The sequence below is a fragment of the Sardina pilchardus genome, chromosome 15 (genome assembly GCF_963854185.1).
Source record: "Sardina pilchardus chromosome 15, fSarPil1.1, whole genome shotgun sequence".
NCBI classification, from domain to species: domain Eukaryota; kingdom Metazoa; phylum Chordata; class Actinopteri; order Clupeiformes; family Clupeidae; genus Sardina; species Sardina pilchardus.
The window spans coordinates 24,872,153-24,894,205 of NC_085008.1; the positions used below are offsets into that span (position 1 = coordinate 24,872,153).

A 22,053-nucleotide genomic window follows, 5' to 3' on the forward strand; every position below is an offset into this window, starting at 1 on the left:
GAAAAATGTAGAAAAATGTAATCTATGAAACTACACCTGAGTTCTCAAAGACAGTCTTGGTGGTTTTCTTCCCTCTGCGGCTCTTATGGCTGCATGCCCTAAATAAATGAATACATAAACAGAGAATTAATAACAAGCTGTATTCATAATATTTATTTTATAATATTATTATAACATATACCATAATGCATATGCATGCTATGTGTATGTATGTATCTATCTATCTATCTATCTATCTATCTATCTATCTATCTATCTACGTATATATATATATATATACATTTGAGAGAGATATACTGTATATATAGAGAGAGACAGTGAGAGAGAGGCTATGCCCCCACGATTTGTCTTTTTGTCCCACCAAAGATGTAAAGATGTAGTCTTTTTAGTTAAGTATTTTCATATGTTGTTGCATTTCTTGAGCAGTACAGTAGATGGCAGTAACCTATAAAATAACCCAGTGCCCTATATTGGGCGCTGAATAGCCTACGACCAAGTATGGTGAGACTAAATAAAACGTGGTGCATTTCCAAGCAGGTAAGAGGGATAACTATATTGTGTGGTGGAATAACAATTTGGAGCACTACACTCGGCGCAGTAATATCCTCACTCCAAAGTGAAACTGAAAGTGCAAGAGTGATGATTTTACTGCGCCAGACAACAGAGGTGGGACAAAGTCATTGTTTGGCAAGTCACAAGTCAGTCTCAATTCATTGCCCTCAAGTCCCGAGTCAAGTCCCGAGTCAAGACAGGCAAGTCCCGAGTCAAGTCCAAGTCAAAGGCCAACAAGTCTCAAGTCAAGTCCCAAGTCCTACGTTTTGAATTTCGAGTCCTTTCGAGTCTTTTTTAAAATTGAGTGAAACAGGTAGTGACCGTTTATTACATTACAAAAATATAGGCAAAACCGTTACATATTTTGTTAACAATTTATAGCATTTTAGGATCTGCATAATTACTTATAACTAAAAATATTCAGTAATTTGAATACTTCATATTGACTACACTTGTCTTTAATGATATTGCAGGGGTGGTGTGTAGGTCTAATTGAGTGCCTGTCACTTTAAGAAGTAGGTTTCATTCGGTTTTAGCAAAATAGTCACGCATAGTTCAAGGATATAGTTTTCATTAAATAAAATGAATGTTAAAAAAAACTAACAAGGTAAAGGAAATATTTCTGGTGTCATAGAAAATATCTTGCAATGTTAACTTCTATGATTTAGGTAGGTTACCGTGGCATGGCATTGTGTTGTCCCGTTCTACCATTACATGACATGGAGTTTGATATGTATCCAATGAGTGACAACCAGTGCTCAAAACAAAACGTTAAGGTAGGCTAGGCTATTCTCCTCCTGGTAACCAGTGGAATGGATTTAATGTGATGAAGGCTCGGATGAAGCTGGGAGGAATTTAACAAGTTCTACACACCGTGATTCGTTTCTTGTTGGTCTCCACGTAATTTTTGTAGGCAGACGAAATAATCGGTATCATTTTGCTAGCGCATTCACGTTCGTTGTCTGGCCCTGTTCCGCGTGGTTGGCCGCTGTCGAATCAAAACAATCTAAGTGATTTGATTGGATCTTGTGCCGAATACGGGTCTTTGCCACACACGCACAGGCGCACACACAGAGATAGATCAGTCCGTGTTAACATAGGCCTACTTTTGTCTTTTTATCTTTGTTTTTTTTAATGGGAAGTAGCAAGTCTTTACAAGTCAATAGGCGCAAGTCCAAGTGAAAGTCCGAGTCATTGATGTTCAAGTCCAAGTCGAGTTGCAAGTCTTTTTATATTTTGTCAAGTCGAGTCTAAAGTCATCAAATTCATGACTCGAGTCTGACTCGAGTCCAAGTCACATGACTCGAGTCCACACCTCTGCCAGACAATATCAGTTTTGGTATTATCAAAATAGAAGAGGAAGCCTCCTTATTGTATGACCTATATAGGCCAGTACAGATGTTATTGCAATCTGTGAATTTGAACCAAATAAGCTTTATTCATATCCAGTGTGCTAAAGTAAAAGTCAAAACAGATTAGATTTTCATCTCAGAATGATACAAATTAATGTTTTGCAAAATTACTTAATTACTGTTATATTTCACCTAGTGCACCATGTCTCCAGAAAACACCTAAGGACTAAGACGGCTGATAATGGTATACTTGATTTTATTTCTTACATGTATTGGTTTAAAGTTAATTTGAGTTCATTTCCTCTCATCATTCTTTTGTTCTTTCTATTTGCTCTAATCTGAGAATAGAAATGCTTCCACTTCTGTTGGACCATCCAGACACCTCAGCAGGAACAAGGCTAAAGAAACTGGGGTAACACTTTACATTACAGATCAGTAATAAGTGGGTAATGTTATGGTAATATATATGCAATTTCATGGTAATAATATTTTTAAACCACATAGCCTACTGCAAATAATGAATGTGTAATTTCTAGACAATTACTGTGCAATTGCAACAACAATGCAAATAACTTGGGCAAAATAAAATGGTAATAAATGATGTAAATATGTACTTACCGAAGCAATAAATATTTAGGATTTACTTATTGTGACTTAATGTTTCTGTAATTATACCAACATGATGGTGCTATGAAGGACTAAATTACATAGTAACTTCTAAGTGTTATGGCACAATTACACAGTGGTCAACGTTTTTGTGGTAGTTAGTTTGATGGTGAAATGTGACCTGTTATCTGTTATTATGATACAATAAATAAGGTAATTTCACAATAACTATATGGTATCAGGGCTGTAAAATACTGTTTTGTATTTTCGAAAGGATTTCAACAACTCCCCACCGTACAGAAAACCTTTCGAAAAGACAAAAGCAGGTCACATTACGTCACAATAAGTAAATCCTAAATATTTATTGCTTTGGTAAGTACATATTTACAGCAGTTATTACCATTTTATTGTACCCTTAAATCCAAGTTATTTGCATTGTTGTCGTATGGTAATTGCACAGTAATTGTCTAGAAATTACACATTAATTATTTGTAATATGTGGTTTAAAAATATTATTACCATTAAATTGCACACAAATTACCATAACATTGCCCACTTATTACCAATCTGTAATGTAAAGTGTTACCGAAACTGGTAAGCATGTGCTATAGTCAGCTACATTTACTGTAACAGAGCATATAAGTATGCACGTTTTCGGTTAAATCGTTTTTTTGAGTGCTTTCATACTTTCATCACATGCTGTTTAATCTCTGCTCAGATGAAAGAAAGCAAAGCATTCATAATAATACTATGTTTTATTAAACATTTATGAGGGTTTTCTTTTTTAACCATTCAAGAATCTGAGAGAAAGATCTGCTAACATCCGCATTGTGTTCAGACTAGAAGAGATAGGCCTACTCACCCATGTCAGGAATTTCATTCTCTGCCTCAGTCAGATCTTCTGTGGGAGAAGAGAAATTATTTATTGCCCCAGAAGGGAAGGAAACAATTGCAGTCTTTATAAACATACCTCACCATTTGGGTATAGTTAGTGAAAACCTTCAAAAAATCTACGAGAGGTGCTCTTCATATAGCAGAATAATGACATAATGAACAAACGACTTTCCTTGTTTTTGAACCTAAATTAAGTTGTCTGTGTCTGTTTCCCCCCTTTTGACTACTGGTTTGACGGGCATCTTGAACATGTTATGTCATATTGCACTTTTTCATGGCATAAACATGATACCCTTTTTCAGGAGTGTCTCACAATGTCCCTTCTATATAAATGTGTCGATCATTATGTATTTACCATCATAGCCCCAGCATAGCCTATAGATGGGGATGAGTAACGTATGCTATATCACAATATACAAATAATAGTAGTTGATTCAACTTAAAAACGCCTGTAACGTGGTTGCCTTGGAATTTTGAGTTCATTGAACATAATACAGTAAGTTGGCAAAATGAGGCAATTAAGTCAACTTGAGATGACTGGTTGATCTGACAAATATGACCTGTTCCATGATCGAATCAGTCATTGATTGTTAGCTCAACATTCTATTTATTGAATGCAATTTAAATTATGCACCATATCAACTAGTTGTGTTGAGTCAACTCAAGTTGTCATTAACTTAGCCACATACTGTATACTGTAAAGTGGTACTGACGAGTATTGTGAATTTGTATTAACGAAACGTTTTACAGGTCAATTTCATAAAACTTGTTGTATTACATTTTTCACAAAAGTAACCTGGTTGCCTTGAAATTGTAAGTTGATTGAACATCACATAAGAAGTTCAACTAATATTTTTAATCAGACAAACTCCAGGCGGACGGAAACTGAGCGAGTACACACACTTCAGCCCCTTGTCTACACTACATCTTGTGTATGGTAGTTCTCACAGTTTCCACTCCTCCCCTTACATATCATCAGCTACTTTTAACAGGGGCCACAGGCATCACTCCAGAAGGTGTCCCCCACTCAGTGATACAATGACAAGCCTCTTTACATATTAATGGTCACATCAAAAAGGAAAGTATATCCTAATGATACGAAAAAATAAGGGATATGACATTCACATCTTGAACTTAATTTGCACATGGCACACATCACATGTATAAAAGTAAGGTCTAATTATTCTCAGTTTGGTATGTATTCATTTACTAATGCTACTTAACTAACAATCGATTTACAGTATATTGCTTTGTATTTCACACATGTAAGAGGTACCATGGTAGGCAATATACCCTACGGACTAAATTAACCCTCCTCTTTTGTTCATTTTATGTTTAAAAATGACATTGCATAATAACTTATTGCCCACTTGTTTACTAAATGCCCGCAGCCCTTGGGTGTCAACTATACAGACCTTTGCAAACTCCAGTCGGGTTGAGACGGAACGATTCCGGGTACACACACTTCAGCCCCTTGTCACATCTCCCATGGAATCCCCAGGTTCCGCCACAGTCCTCGCCCTTCACCTTGGCACAAACATTGCAGCATCCACATACACTAGGCACCAGCCCCCCTTTACAGTCATTTGGATCCTCGCATGTCACTTCATCACATAGAATGCATGACAAAGTCTGGCAGGTTGTTGCAAAAAGGACAATAATTTGGAGGATGAGAATGTATTTCGCTAGAAGATGCATCCTGGATGAGGCTGGAGCAGGTTATTATAATCCCAGAGATCCAATTTTGTTTTCCGACACAACTTGAACTTCTAAATGCACGAGTCTCTTTCCCTCTCTGTCTCTCTCCCCGCCTCTGTCCTTTTAAATTCAATATGATTGCGCAATCTGTCAAGGCTCTTTGCCACACCCCCTCTCCAGCTGGCTCACACGTCCCTGTTTGTTATGAAATAAGGCGCTGTAGAAATATTGGTAACACTTTCTCTAAACCAACCCAGTATGCACAAGGCATTGCACACATAAATAAAGGATCATATAGCATTCATTAAGCCTGACGTGTGTTATGGGTCACACACACATACTGCACTACATGTTACACTGCACACACTAGAACACACATACCCATATGGAGGACAAACACATGCACACAAACACAGGATAACACACAGATACCGTATACACACTGTACCCACGAACACACATACACACTGTGTGTCTCATATTCCATCACACACTACTAGTTATTGTAAATTAATCATGATTCCTGCATAGCAACCATGAACCAAAAGTCCAATGGTGTGAATACTCTCCAGTGTGTTCTCCCTCTTAATAGACTAATTCCATCTCCTCCTGATGAGAGCCTCTCTGAAGACTATTTTGCCACCTTTTAAGGCCTAAGTGTTTTCCAAACGCATGAGTTCTCCTCGGTGATAGTTAAAAGTGTAAGAGATCTGTAAAGCATGCTTTAATGAGCTCTCCAGGGATATGGAGAGAGTCCTTCTGAGGAAAGAGCTACTTTCGCAATCATCTGCAGAGCAACCAACCCCTTTTGCAAGACAACCCACTTGGTTTCTTCATCTTGTGAACATGAGACAAGCTATACAAGTGTGCTTGTCTGTGTGTGACTTAGTGTGTGTGTGTGTGTGTGTGTGACGAGAGAGAAAAGATGTATATAGATAGGTCTACATAGCCTATATGTGTGTCAGTGTGCATATGCATTCCTAGAACGTGAAACAAGTGGAGAACTATTTTGCATTATTGCAATACAATTCCACTTTAAAAAAAAAAAAAAAAAAAACATTCTTGTTTAGGTCAGATGGATTGTTAACATATCCTAGGAATATCACTTTCAATCTAATCTCCAGACTGTTCAGCAGAACCTACTGTAGGGTTCTTGAGCTTTCCTACACCACACAGGAAATGAAACATAAAAGTGTCAGAGCAGGGGGTAAGAGACATCCTCAAACACTGCTGATTCTCCTGACTGAGAAAAAAAGTTCAACTCAAGTTCAGGATCTAGTTCAACAAATCACTTGCTCTCGACCTTAAGGCAATACAGGATTTCCTGTGAAGTGATACTCCAGTACTGCCATTGTATATGACTCTAAACACACACACACACACACACACACACACATACACACCCACACACACACACACACACGCACACACACGCACACACACGCACAGGGATTCAAATGTGTGCATTTGTATGTTTATTTCGATACAGATAAGGGGGTTTGTCAAAATCACATCACACACAAAGTTGTCTTGTGCTGGGGCGCTATGGAGTCACCTGGTGTTCATCCTCCTCCTCATTCCACACCTGCTGGTCCTTATCGTGCTCCTCCTCCTACTCCTCCACTTCTTCCTCCTCCTCCTCCTCTTACTCCTCATTCCACACCTGCTGGTCCATATCATGCTCTTCCTTTTACTCCTCCACTTCTTCGTCCTCCTCCCCTCCTCGAGCTCGTATCCCTCCTACTCAGGACCGTATAGAGAGAGTTTGACCAACTAAGAAATCAAATGGTCTGAGCTATCTTGTAACGTGATTAGTTCTGAAGTGGTCACGTGGTTCATGGACTCCATTTTAGATACCAACATTCATCAGATCCCCATTGACATAGTGCATCAAATTATTGAAAAAATATTATACATTATTAAAAATAAATAAATAAATAAAAAATGGTGCGCAGTGTAAGACTGGGAAGTGGGTAATGATGACGTCATCGTTAACACCCGCCTCACCTCATCCCCCCCGTTCGCTGATTGGTTCGGTCGGAATGCATCCTGAGAAATCGAGTTCAATGATGTATTCTCCAGGGAATACGTCACCTGTGACTTATTGATAGTGCTCAAGCTCTGACTGCTGAGTGAACGCAACATCTATAAGTGTTTTAATATATGTCAATGTTGGAAGACCACAGGCAAAACAGTGTAAATAGTAAACACCGATGCGTTCACTTTTCTTAGAATTCAGATTTATCATTAAATGGCAAACTGTGGGTAAAACAGTCAGTTGTGTTTACAGTGATGTTAAAATTAAGATCTAAGAATGTAAAGCAGTAAATGTGCATTCAGTTTGGTGAATGGAGTAGTCACAAGTATTAATGGTCTCAGAAATTGTGCTTCAGGAGTAACTGTCAATAAAAACATGTGCTGCAGTAACAAACACAGTGCTGGTGCTATTCTGAGTGCTGTGCACAGAGCAGCCACTAGAGGGCAGAGTTAGTGTCTCTATCTCTCTCTCTCACACACACACACACACACACACACACACACACACAGCAAACATGTATTGGCAAAAAGCCCTTCATTGCCTGATACCGTCTAGAGTCACAATAAAGTGCCAAGTAGAAGTGTTTTGAGTGTGGAGTAGAAAGCCTTCAGGGTATGGACCACTGATCTATATTCTTTATTGATCAGTGGTATGGACAGGCTATCTGGTTCTGTCACACTCCATGAGGAGGAAAAAGTCAGAGAAAACCAACTAACCTGTGACACAGCTGAGTGACAAGAGTCATAATGTCAGGCTGTCATGAGACTACTGGACTGTGGATCTTCCAGTTATCGAGGAGTTTTTGTGACATATCACTATATATTAATAGTATGTATCAATCTATATGTGTCAGATTACTGGTTAATAAACTACATTTCTGTAACATCAAAGTTCTTTTATTCATAAATGTCTCCCTCGTAAACACACTGGGTCCTTCATTGCATACTGTAATTTCCCCAACTACTAGCCACAGCTTATACATTGATTTTTCGAACTTTCTTCAGCTAGGTTAATAATACACGAGGGCAGTTAATACGGTATTAGTTAATATGGTTTTGTTTTGTTTTTAACTCGCATGAAACACTGTCCTACGGCTTAAATACAATGTGGCTAATACGCAGGAAATTGCTGTACACATAGTGAGTTGGAGGATACATTATGCACAATCAGAAAAGAAGGAAGAACAGGAAGGGTCAAAAAGAAGATTAAGAAGATTTAATAAATGCAGCTATGTGTCTCTGATTACTGAAAGAATCCCAGGACTCAAAATCAACTAAGTTGAATTTTTTATTTGAAAGTCCAGCATGAAAATAAAAAACTACATATATTGGCTGCTTTACCAGTGCGGAAGTATTATTCTATAAAAAGGCATAAGGACAAAGCACACACCAATGCAGGCAAATCACACCACATTCTCCCCCACATAAAACTGCAGGCTTCGCAGCTAAAGTTAAAGTTCAATCTAACGAAGGAGGTGGGGCTCTTGGGGTCAAAGTCCATGACTGTAATACCAATGAGAGATAAGTGTACTCACATGATCTCTGACAGATCACTGAGGCATTGAAATGGAAGCGTAAGCGTTAAGTTCTGTCAGGAAGACTCAATTCTCATTCATTACTTTCGTCCAATCATCAGTCTGCATCAGTCTTTAAAATGACACGTCTTTGCACCTGCTTTCCGCTTTCAGGTGCCGATTTTTCGATGCCCCACCATCCCTCCCTAACCACCACCAGTTTGGCCTCGTCCAGTGTCCAGGGGGAAGGCTCCGCCCCCCTGCCGTCATTCCGGCAGGATCTGCAAGGGTCTGCACACACAGCGACCTGGACTGAGGACGGGGCCTATGCCAAAGACTCTCATTGCTGCTTGTGTCATTTGTAAATCCTTTGATGGATTAAAATATATGTTAACTTTCATCATGTCTGTCCCCGAGTCTTTCTGATAGAACTAAAACTCGCATGCCCCGAACAGGAAACTCCCCCTTCCCACAGTGTACACTCCCTTGGTGTTCTCAAGCAGACTCACTCATATGAGGAAACACAGAGATATACGCACACGCGCGCGCACACACACACACACACACACACACACACACACACACACACACACACACACACACACACACACACACACACACACACACACACACACACACGCACACACACACACGTCTACACAGATTACACATACACACTGACAAATAGTAGTCACACATACATGCACAGATGGTGCCCATGTATCTAATTCAAATAAACACACAGAGAGTTGCCTGACACACCCTCTCTCTCTCTCTCTCTCTCTCTCTCTCACACACACACACACACACACAAGGCACAAGCTATTTTGAATAGCTTTGAATCTTTGAGTAGATCATCTGGGGTCTGAGTGAAAATTATTTGATCATGATTTATTCCTTCAGTTCTCTGGAGAAAGCACTAATAGGAGTAATTAAGTCAGTCAGTAAGTCACATACAGTAATATCATTCACATAGAAAAGAAAACAGTGAAGGTCACTCAAAACAACTCTGTGTTCTCTTACTCTTTCTCTTTATCCTCTTCTACATTGACTCCCACTCACTCGCTCTCTCTCTCTCTCACACACACACACCCACACACACACACACACACACACACACACACACACACAAGCATGTAGTTTGAGGAGGCAGCCTGTTGAATCCAGTGTGTGTCAGCATGTTGGTTAGAAAGCGTCCCGAGATCTCTTTCGTGGTGAGATCACTCCTCTCTGACCTCCGCAGTCGTTTTCCATGAAAACAGATGCCTCATCTGTTCTTCATCATCGTGCACTCCCTCTGCTCCCTTCCTCCGACACCTCCCTCTCTCCTCACTCTTCCTCCTCGCTGTCCGCCTTGCGTGTGCAGGCGCTTGCCAGAAGGCGGAACTTAGGACCCAGCGTGTCCAAGAAGTCCAGGGAGTCCTCCTCAATACCCATCTGGCTCAAGCAGTCCAGCGACCCCACCGACGAGCCCTCCCCCTCGTACCCATAATCCTTCAGCAGATCATCCGCAAACCGCCCGTCCTCCTCCTCATAGAAGTAGACCAGTTTCTGCCAGACAACATCATCAACAAAGACAAACATCAACAACAGAATCAACAGAAACTCCAAAGAACTCTGTTGGAAAAGTTAAAAAGCCTTTATTATTATGGCTTGGTCATGTCAACCTTCAAACTCAGAAACAGGGCACTTATTTAGGACTTTACCATTCTAGCCACTGACCCATTATTGCATATTTATTTATGTGAAATGGGACCTATTTGCAAAATAATAGTGAGCCTGGTAACCCTAAGCACTTTTAGTACGGGATAATGTATAGAATGCTGGTCATTATCGGGAAAATAAGTACGACAGGGCGAACCAGACCCCGGCGCGAAGTGGATTATGTGTATGGGGCGTAAACTGTACTTATGTATTAACTGTAAAAGATTGTTATCGGAGACTGCACCACGTGAAAGCTTTGCTCACCTGGTCCAGGTAAAGCTCGTTGCTCCTCCACATATCAAGTGCCCCAGAGTAGTTGACGAAGCCTGCGTCGCCATAGAAACCCTGGCCATATTGTCCAGAGGTGTAGATGTTGGTCTGTCCATCGGCCGAAAACTCCCGGGTGGAGGTGTGGAAAGCGTTCTCCTGGTACATGTGCTGCTGGTCCGGACCCCCACCCAGACCCCCACAAATGCCCCCACCCAGGGGCGCGGGGCCCATACCTACGCCCATGCCCCCGCCCAGGTCGACCGCCTGCCCCTTTAACGGGACGTCCCCCTCCACGGGACTGGGGCACACCAGCAGAAATGGGTCTGTCTTCTGTTCAATGTGAAAACAACAACAACAACAACAACAGCACAGTTGTCAGTCATCAGATAGAAGATAGTGACAAAACAAAACAGAAAGGATGTGCTTTCCCAGATTTTGGTGCTAGACCCAGATTATTTAAAACCTACTGTAACAATCACCTGTCAGTAGCTACACCATTATTTAAAACCATGTGTGTGTGTGTGTGTGTGTGTGTGTGTGTGTGTGTGTGTGTGTGTGAGTTCGCTCACCACTTCCTCCCCTGGGGCCTCTGTGTTAGACTTTATCAGCATGCCTCCGCTACCGTCGTCGAGGTACAGCTTTTCCCTCTTAGTGGAGCAGATGAAGACGAAGAGCAGGACTACAACATGGAGAAATCAGGAGAGGTCATTTAGAGAGAGATAATGTGTGTGTGTGTGTGTGTGTGTGTGTGTGTGTGTGTGTGTGCAGCAGTGTCCGAATACTTGTGTGTGTGTGTGTGTATCTGTATTGTGCATTTCTGTTTACAGTATGTGTGTGTCTGTTTGTGATTGTGTGTGTGTGCTTGTTGTATGTACAATGCATTTCTTTGCCACTGTGTGTGTATGTATGACTGGTGTGTGTGTGTGTGTGTGTGTGTGTGTGTGTGTGTGTGTGTGTGTGTGTATGTGTGTGTGCGAGGATCACTCACCCAGCAGCAGCAGCAGTAGCAGGGCCAACAGCATGGCCAGCACCCCCCAGGTCCCCAAAACAGCCGAGCGCTTCAGCGCTGCACACACCTCCTCTCCCGGTGTGTCCGTCGCACACTCACACAGTCTCACGTTGACCATCTGGACCTCCCCGACGCCCTGCAGGTCTTTCACCACCACAGGGATGCTGTAGACACCCAAGGGCAGAGCCACGGCCTGCTGAAGCACCACTGAAGTGCCTGAAAACACAGAGAAAGGGAAACAGAGAGAGAGACAGTGAAAGAAAGAAAGAAAGAAAGAAAGCGAAAGAAAGAATGAAAGAGAAAGAAAGAGGAGAGTGATTATTTACAAGCTGACTTTTAATCTATCATGGTTATAATCTCAGTCCCAATACTGTGTCATCTGGTGAGGATGGTGGATTATGTCTGAACTGTTCAGAAGAAGCATTTTTCATTAGTCTCATGGCTCTCTCTCTATTTCCGTGCAGTCACAGGAGACAGAGACAACCAGCCACTTGGTACTGGGTGTTCCTAACTTGTAAACAAGACTGCTTCACAGGTAGTTGCTTGCTAACATGCTAACGCAAAGGGGGAGAGCCGGGTCAATTGAAACGCGGGACGAAAGTAACACTGCGATTTCCTCGAAAACCATGCACATCTGAAATGTCATATGTCGTCAGTTTGTTCAACACACAAGACTTGCCAACCACGGGAAATCTCGTGCCATGACGTTATCAAATTCCAACGTTATCCCCACAAACCTGTTTTTGACACCGGCAAGTAAAATCTTATGTGCGGTAATTTTTTTGTGATCACAACTCGTGTTTATTGTTTCATGCAATGATCACATGACCATACGAGAGATGAATCATTACTTAAACATGTCTGAAAGTGTTAAATGTCAGCATTTTGAGGTTTAGCGGCAAAATATGTTTAAGTGTTAGTTAGCACTGTCGGGACGATTGAAACAGTTGTTTCAATCGTCCCGAACTATCAATGCAAAAAAAAAAAAAAATGTTTCAAAATAAAAGAGGAAGATCAATTGTGAATCCCTCAACAAGGCTTACAACGGGAAATAAGTCAATTAGATGGAAATGTAGTCATCAGCATGGTATAAAATGAAGAAATGTGAGTTTAATCGAAACGCGTATCTCGACATTGACGCACTTGGAAAAATACATTTTTTGACCTACATATATTTTGAAGAATCAGGTGAAATTTTAGCCATGACAAGTACAGAAGTATGTTGTTAGGTATGTTTCATAAAAACTAGAGTAAAGTGAATGGTTTCTGTTTACAATATGCTGTTTCATTCGTCCCGCACATGTGTTTCAATTGACCCGACTGGGCGGGTCAATTGAAACAAATGACAACTTACGTTCAAAGTTAAAAAACAACGCGATCGCTCAAGGTGTATATGAAATTACACTGGTAACTAAGAGAGGACACATGTGAGTTGTTGATCATATGACAACATTATTTGTATCCCTTTCACCTGTTTTGAAAAAGATGTTAAACTGAAAAGTGTTTCAATTGACCCTGCTCTCCCCCTAGATGGCTGGCAGATAGATTGTAGCCTGGCAACGCCTACCTAGATCTCCTTTCAGGGAGACACAACCAGGGGGTCAGGATTTGACTGGTTAGCTTCGCCGATTAGCAAAGCACTTCCTCGTCGCCATTTTCCAGAAATATATCATGTCCGGTGCCGTTTTCCCTGCGTTTTCCTCATGCTGATTGGTGGCTGTTCCACTCTCAGCTCATGCACGAGCTTAGTGTGGGCACGAGCTCTCCTTCTGTACCTTACGTCAATCGGTAACCTGGCACTTAATTGGCTAAGTAAAACGGCACCGGAAACAAGCCCCTTGAAACGCCATGTTGAAGCCTGAAAAAATCGTTCAATTTTGGCAATTTTCACTAGCCTAGCATTCCCATTGAAATGAATGGGGGCGGGACTTGTTCAGTTTCTCCAGTTCTTATAATACCTCCATGGACACAACAGTTCACTACCATTTCCCCAGGTCAGCAGACTACCTGGCCAATCAGCGAAACCGAAACCGAAATTTGACACCGAAAGGGACTGTGAAATGGTAGTAGCAACGCATTGTAGCAACCAATGCTGGTTTTTTTAGAATATACTTTTTTGATCCCGTGAGGGAAATTCGTTTCTCTGCATTTAACCCAATTTAACTGAATTAGTGAACACTCACAGCACACACACAGTGAGGTGAATCACACACTAACCCAGAGCAGTGAGCTGCCTGCCCAACCAGCGGCGCTCGGGGAGCAGTGAGGGGTTAGGTGGCTTACTCAAGGGCACTTCAGACATGGTGGACTGGTCGGGGATCGAACCGGCAACCCTCTGGTTACAAGCCCGAAGCCCTAAGCCCTAACCAGTACACCACGGCTGCCCCTTTTTGTCTGTTTGTGAAGTTTAAGCAAAGTAGGAAGTAACGTCAGGAATCCCAGATCAATTGGTGAGGTTGAACCAATGATTTCAAATCTACACCTGTCACCATGTAAACAATCTTAGATCATTTTTTTGAGTTAAATTTCAAGCAACGTACATCATGTTGTCCTCACTTAGCATTTGCATAAAATAGACTTCTTGACATAAAGGCCCTGCCTAGCTGGCGACATAACAACTACATGTTGCCACACTGGGCACTACAGCTGAAACATTCTGTTTGTGGAGCATTTGCTACAACAATTAATTTAAATCACAATCAATGAAACTGGCCACACCAGATGTGAATGCACTGCACACATTCAAAAACATTTCTTACGCTTCACAAATGGAATGCTTTCGGAACGTGAGTGGAATGCACAGTAGTTGTATGCCCTGCGTAGCTTGGGGTAATATAAAAAACTACCAGTACTATGGCGATTCAATTTTCAAATGTCATATGAAATATAATGTCATTGTTGGACACAAAAAAAAGAGGTAAAGGTCAAAGGTCAAAGCATCTCATCTGTGTGACAGTTTGTCAAAAGGGCCTAAATCAAAACTTTGCTTCCATTGTAAAACTACAGCTCACCGCTGGCATCCTTCAGCTTCCATTTTCCATCTGCCTCCTCCCCTAGTTCAAAGGTGAAGGGCTCCCCATACGGTCTGGCGTCAGCATCCTCCGCATGAAGAGTAATGGACCCGAGCTCACCGTCCTTCTCACACAGAATCTGGTCCGGGACCGTGATCTTTGGGTTGTTGTCGTTCACATCGTCAATCACAATCAGCACCGTCCCAATGCCTTGCTTTTTACCTGAGGGAGAGTGCACGTTAAGAAGAGGGAGTCCCTTCACTCTTATCAATTCGAAATAAAAGCCTTTCATTTCACCCCTTATAAATGCCTTACTTTTGACCTAAAACCCTTCTATAAATAAATTGTTTTTGAAGTAGCAATGTGCATAGATTATGGTTGATTAAGGAGAAAAGCCTTAAAAGATATACTTAAATTGTCCTTAACTATAATCAAAACAAATAAAGGGAACCCCTGGCTTGACACCTTAAATCTAAAATTAAGGGATTTCCCACTCACACCTTAATGGCATTTTAAGGTCAAATTAAGAGCCCGTTTTACAAATAGAGGGATTTGGTCCTGTTGTTGGTGTTTTCAGGGGTTAGTTAAGGTAAATCTGAGTTTCACGTTTCATAGTGTATTACAGGTGTGTCAGGAGGTGTCACTAAGTGGCATTATGTCAACACCCAACATAAACTGCAATACGTTAGACCGGACCCGCGTCACACAGAGCAGGTTGTTTGCGCCACGCCCCTTTTGAGGGGAAAACAAGCCCTTAGAACAAGCCTGAAACAAGGGGGGGGTGTTCCTAAATTCCACAGTATTGAGGCTCAACATCTTTCAAGAATCTTCTCATGCATAGTGTTAGCTTGTTTATTCTGTGGCTATACGTTAGACCGGCACATCCGGGAACTTGACTCGCGAGAAACGTTCCAGCCCCTTCTGGGGGGAAAACAAACAACGTCTCTCATTAACTCCAATGCAAATTAGGGTCAATAAACGTAATTTGTACCGAAATCGTAGGGGTAAATAATAACAGAAAACACAACGAATCAATAGGACCACTCAATATATTACGTGTGTGTTGGGTGTACCAACCACAAAGCTAAGAACCCCTAACATTAGGCTACACCAAAAATGAATCAGACAAACGAAAACTGAAATCTAGGCTAACACTTGCTAACATTAGGCTATCGGCTATGACAGAAATGATCATATCTTGGAATTATCTAACGAACATACTTTACATCCGAGCCTGTGAGTCAACTACACTACATTAAAATTAAAATAAGAGGCCAAAAATACAGGAAAACAATGTAGTTATTTAACTGGAGACTCAATGAGATCGTATGTCCGGGTATGACACTGGCCACTGTGAGTGGGGTTGTTGCTTTCGTATCTTTCACGGTCAACGACCGGCAAAGTGGTAATATATTGAGTGGTCCTATTGATTCGTTGTGTTTTCTGTTATTATTTACCCCTACGATTTCGGTACAAATTATGTTTATTGACCCTAATTTGCATTGGAGTTAATGAGAGACGTTGTTTGTTTTCCCCCTAGAAGGGACTGGAACGTTTCTCGCGAGTCAAGTTCCCGGATGTGCCGGTCTAACGTATAGCCACAGAATAAACAAGCTAACACTATGCATGAGAAGATTCTTGAAAGATGTTGAGCCTCAATACTGTGGAATTTAGGAACCCCCCCCCCCCCTAGCCATTAGTGATTTATTACACAATGAAAAACATCTGAAAGTTAAACGACTGCTCACAAGCATAATTTTAAAAAGAGATTACATGGAAAAGCTTTTAGTGGCCTGCCTTCATCAGCCAGACAAGAACTTGATCTAGCCAGCTAACTTTTCACATTTTTTTTGAGAAGAGAGGCCAAATGTATTTCTCCACAACAAAAAAAAACAAACTGCAGCGACAGCCACACCACACCTCCTAAACACCTCAGCTTTGGTGTACCAAACATACCCAAAAGTCAGATTCCGGAAAGAAAAGACACAGTCCCCTTTGTTTATGCTCTGACAGTTTGATGAGGGCCTGACCCTCAGGATGTTTCACACACATTCCTAACTCACTTGTGTCCACAGCTCGCACCGTGATGTTGTACATGCCGTTGGAGACAAATGTAGACTCTCGATCGATCGTGTCTGTGGTCTTCAGTCCTCCTGTGCTCTCGTCCACACTTATCCAAGAGGCGGGATCAGTGTTTTCATAGTATCTGATTGGACAGAGAAATTATATCACACCAGTAATTAAGTGGTCTTTCTTCTCCTATAAAAAAGCATGCTTGAAAATGTTCACAATTAAGTGATTTGTGCTCTGTGTAAGTTGAAGGTTAAACTAGTTTACAGATATGAGAACACTTTCTAAAATGGATAGGTCTGGTGTTATGATTGGCTGAATATTGTTCGATGCCATCACATTAACCGCTTCACATTAACCGCATCTCGCTCTAGCTTGCTCTACCACAACTTGTTTTGTGAGTATATTTTCATTGCTTTCACATAAACAAAACAAAACCTCTACCACAACTTGATACAAAAATAAAGGTGCAGCATCTCGACATTGCTTGGCAGAAGAATGGTTATCTATCCATTATTATCATTCCTTTATTTTGTGAAATCTTGAGGTATATGTGGTATTTGTTTTAGAAAAGCAATAACTTCTGTAGTCTGTAGGTTACAGTGATATTGGAACAGCTAAGCTCTCTCTCTCTCTCTCTCACACACACACACACACACACACACACACACACACACACACGCACACACACACACACACACACACACACACACACACACACACACACACACATCCTTACGTGATGCCCTCGCTGTTCTTAGTCTCTGGATCTACGGCCGTGTAGGTGCCGATGAGTGTGCCGTTGGGGATGTTCTCCAGGACTCGGAGACGGAGGAGGGGCGGCGAGAACACGGGACCCTCGTCCTCATCCCCCACCGTCAGCTCCACAGGGACCTGCATCCAGGCACCACTGCCCACCAGAGGAGCCTCGTTCTCGGCCACCATCTCCAGCATCAGGTGACTCCCCTCCTCATGATCCAGAGGCTGAGAGAGAGAGAGAGGGGGGGGGGGGGGGGGGGGTATAGAGGGGGGGAGTGAGAGAGAGAGAGGGGGGGAGATAAAGAGATCGAGATGGAAAGAGATAGACAGACAGAGAGAAGGAGAGAGAGAGAAAGAGAGAGAGCGAGATTATATGAGAGATTTTATATGACTGTAAAAATGGAGGTGGTAAACATTGCCAAAAAATCCAGGAACACATCAACCCAACTGAAACCAAATCAAGCATCACAGGCATGTACTGAAGATGCTGAATTTCACTTTTGATGAACGACCTGCCAAGTGAAGGCATCCTGAAGGCATCCAGAAGTGAGAGCAGGGTGTGTCTGTGCGTCTGTGTGTGTGAGACGCGGGTGTGAGAGGTGAGCTCATTTCAGCACGTACATCCGACATGACAGAGAGGACCTTAATACCATGTGTTCTGAAGTCATAGCAGAGCTGTACATCCATCGGCTGTAGCCAGTGTACAACCAAGTCAGAAACGGCAAATGGTTATAGTTATCCTGGTGTATAGTTATCCTAGTGTATAGTTATCCTGGTGTTAAAAGTACAAACCATGCATTAGTAATAGGTAGACAGTCATAGCTGAACAGGGTTCTTAACTGCACATGTCAACACTGAATCAGAAACCAAATCAGAATTTCCATCATACCAGAAACTATATATATATTTTGCGCGTGTGTGTGTGTGTGTGTGTGTGTGTGTTTGCATGCGTGCACGTTCATGTTGATGTGTGTATGAGCATGTCTCACTTTGATGACGTAGAGAAGACCCTCGTTGGTTTTGGGGTCTGTGTCCACCCTGAAATATCCTCCTTCATTTCCTTTGACGATCTTGAAGACGGCTCTCCAGTTGGGTGTATCCTTCACGTCTTTGTCCTCCACCGGGATCCGCAGAACCAGTATGTTCCCTTTGTTCTCCTCAACTCGGGCCTTGTACTATAAAACACACCGAGGGCACACAGAGATATGAGAGTCAGATAGAGAGTGCGTTGCCAGATAAATGTCGACTCTGAAACAAATTGTATTTCCTCATTTTTAAATATTGTATCTCCTCATTGAAAAAGCTTCTTACCTTATCTGCTAAATGGGTCTTTCAAATACAACACAACAATGATAGTGCTACCTTCTGAAACCAATTACGTCCAATGGCCTGCACCACACCTACATTACAAGGATGGTTTGGCGCTGCTACTTGTTAAATTGACTCGGGATGCCATAGCAAGTATAACATTTCACCAAACCCAGCCGCCGTGCAGTGTAAATCACCGGCTTTTAAAAGGGCCAGAAGTCTATCGGCTGACTGGATACGTTGATTCGGCCTGTAGGTGGTCGAACTTAGCAAACTGAGATGGATGGCACAGTGAGAAAGACGTCTAGGATTCACCACCTAAATCTTGATGAGGGGACTTCTATCTCGACTCTTTGTTGAACACACAATATTATTCAGAGCTGCTGTGTGTGCTGCCAACCAAACCTTCACCGAGACAGGCACACAAATCAAGATATGGCATGCACTTAAATGCTCCAATAAACATCATTTGGAATGTGTTACCACACACCAAATGTGGGATGAATTCCATGCATGCAATCTGAAGTGTTTTATGAACGCCCTCAGTTAGTTGGAGTTCGCTATACTGTAGCTCAAGGTGCAAGCTTTCACTCAATTTAAGGGTTTCATCGGCTAAAAAGTCTAGTCCTGAGTCCTAGTCTCTCAGAGAAGATCTAGTTCTCCTATAGTCTAGGACCAGGATTCTTCCACGTTCAGGAAACGAAACCACTCAGTTTCAACCACAATATGATGCTTTTTTTTACATTTCAGATGGTTTGATTTTTAAAAGAAGGTTGTGGTGCTAGGCATGAGAACTTGGAGGGGTATTTTGATGTTTACGAGGTGTGTCTGCTTACCTTAGTCTCAGAAAACGTAGGGGGATTGTCATTAATGTCTGTCAGCGCGATGGTAGCAGTCGCTGTGTTTGACAGACCGTTGGTTGCTCCGCCCATGTCTCGGATCTCCACCGTGACCAGGTGTTTCTCCTGAGTCTGGGACAGAGGAAAAACAGGACTGGGAGTGTAAGCACACACATTCGTCAATCAGCTGCTGGCTAACATCTTTTCAAACAGACAAATGTGTGTGTTTTTTCGAGATTCATTACTTTTTTCCCATGTCACAAACTTTTGTGTATTTGTACAATAAGGGCCAGCTCTGGAACATTCTTTGAGTTTTCTCTTCGGATTACTTCACATTCTTTTACTCTTCTCATGCTTGCTTGGTTTTGGGCTAGGCTTTGTGCTCATTGTGGTGACTACATTACTGTGAGTGGTCTTTTAAACTTCAGTGCACTACGTGGCCAGCATTTGTTTTTCATCCAGGTTTTCCCACCGTGGCAGACACAAAAGAATTCAGAATCATGATTATATTATGTGTTTGGTTTTAGCTTGTGCACAGACAATCCAATATGTGTGTGTGTGTGTGCACGCGCTCATGTGTATGTGTGTGTGCATGCGCGCTCATGTGTACAGTATGTGTGTGTGTGTGAATAGAATAGAATAGAATAGAATATATACTTTTTTGATCCCGTGAGGGAAATTCAGTTCTCTGCATTTAACCCAATTTAACCGAATTAGTGAACACACAGCACACAGTGAACACACAGTGAGGTGAATCACACAACCCAGAGCAGTGAGCTGCCTGCCCAACCAGCGGCGCTCGGGGAGCAGTGAGGGGTTAGGTGCCTTGCTCAAGGGCACTTCAGCCGTGGTGGACTGGTCGGGGATCGAACCGGCAACCCTCCGGTTACAAGCCCGATGCGCTAACCAGTACACCACGGCTGCCCCTGTGTGTGTGTCTGTGTGTGTGTGTGTGAATGTGTGTCTCTGTGTGTGAGTCTGTGTACCTCTCTGTCCAGAGAAGTTGATTTGGTAGTGATGACTCCACTGAAGGAGTGTATGAGGAACAGATCTGTGCTGGACAGCAGGCTGTATCTGATCTTGGTATGAGACGTATTGGGCTCATCATTATCAGTGGCATTTATTTGGCCAACCACAGTACCTGTGAACACACACACACACACACACACACACACGTCATATGGGATTATATATGGAAACATGATTGTCTTTGCTCAATTACTCAATAGGTTGTACAGTAGATTCTGACATCTCTTGATACAGGTATGCGTGAAAATATATATTTCATTTTGTGCTATGCAATGCCTTGAAGAGGGTCTCACCGATTTTACTGTGTTCTTCCACAGTGTAGAGCAAGGACCCAACAAATTCTGGTGCATTGTCGTTGACGTCCTCAATGTGGACTGTGATGGGCAGGGGGAGATCAGTCTCCTTGTGGGTGACTTTGTTGAAGACTCGAGCTGTAAACTATGGGAGGATTAAAAAAGGATGCTGTTATACAATATCTCTGAGAGTGCTTCTATACAATATCACATCAACTGTAGTTAACAAACTCTGAGCTTTTTCCAGCTTTCAGTTTTCAGTAAAAGGCCTGCAGAGAAAACGGCAAGTGTAGGCAGGCCACGGCAGCTTAAAAATATGCCCTGAATGATGTCCACCAATATAAGAGTGAGTGATCTGGGCCCGTATTCACAAAGAATTCTAAGGCTAAAAGTAGCTCCTAACTGGCGAATTTAGAAAAACTCCTAAAAATAACTGAAAAAAAAAACACCATGCCAATTTCTAGCTATAGTGAAGGGTATGTGATGATGTGGGGCTATTTTAATTCCAAAAGCCAAGGGAACTTTATCAGGATGCATAATATCCTGGATCTATGAAATAGTTGGCCTTTAAAAATGAAAAACATAAAAAATACTCCCACTCCTATGGGAATTTAACATAGTGTCAAATACTTATGCCCCCTTTATTTAAGGAAGAACATTTATTTATTTACGATACATTCTTCAATCACAAAGAAAATTAATGCCCTTAGCAGTTTGATTTTTACTCATTTATTTAATGAAGGCACTAAGATCAATTGTCAAATGATGATTTTATATTCCCCTTTTTAGTCAGCTTTAGCATGGTATCATATACATACGCTCCCCACTGTAGCTCAGATGGAGACATTACAGTAATTTGACTGAGAGAAGAGGGGGGTGGGTAGAGACATCCAGTCTCAACAGCAGAATCAGAATCTGGAGATGGGATGCAATACTCACAACAATCATGGGGAACTCCTCTCGGTCCAGTGGTCGGTGGACCCTCAACAACCCACTGTGCCGCTCACATGAGAACACCTCCACCGGGTGTGTGGTCACGCCCGGTCCGCTGATGGTGTAGTACACCGTCTGGTTCTGACTGGAGTCTGACCCAATCTGAGAGAGAGGG

General features: G+C 42.1%; 1 protein-coding gene across 1 annotated transcript in view; it reads right to left on the reverse strand.

Moving 5' to 3' along the window:
* Positions 1-8,409: 8,409 nt before the first annotated feature.
* Positions 8,410-22,053, reverse strand: part of dsc2l (desmocollin 2 like) — a 23,465-nt gene continuing 9,821 nt past the window's right edge. The window contains exons 5-16 of the mRNA XM_062515575.1: positions 21,885-22,040; positions 20,946-21,090; positions 20,610-20,764; positions 19,621-19,755; positions 18,466-18,651; positions 17,457-17,701; positions 16,711-16,853; positions 14,648-14,869; positions 11,616-11,852; positions 11,197-11,306; positions 10,622-10,957; positions 8,410-10,204 (exon numbers count right to left, since the gene is read on the reverse strand). Coding sequence (XP_062371559.1) covers positions 9,983-10,204; positions 10,622-10,957; positions 11,197-11,306; positions 11,616-11,852; positions 14,648-14,869; positions 16,711-16,853; positions 17,457-17,701; positions 18,466-18,651; positions 19,621-19,755; positions 20,610-20,764; positions 20,946-21,090; positions 21,885-22,040 — 2,292 coding nt within the window. The 3' untranslated portion in view covers positions 8,410-9,982. The remainder of the gene's footprint in view (positions 10,205-10,621; positions 10,958-11,196; positions 11,307-11,615; positions 11,853-14,647; positions 14,870-16,710; positions 16,854-17,456; positions 17,702-18,465; positions 18,652-19,620; positions 19,756-20,609; positions 20,765-20,945; positions 21,091-21,884; positions 22,041-22,053) is intronic.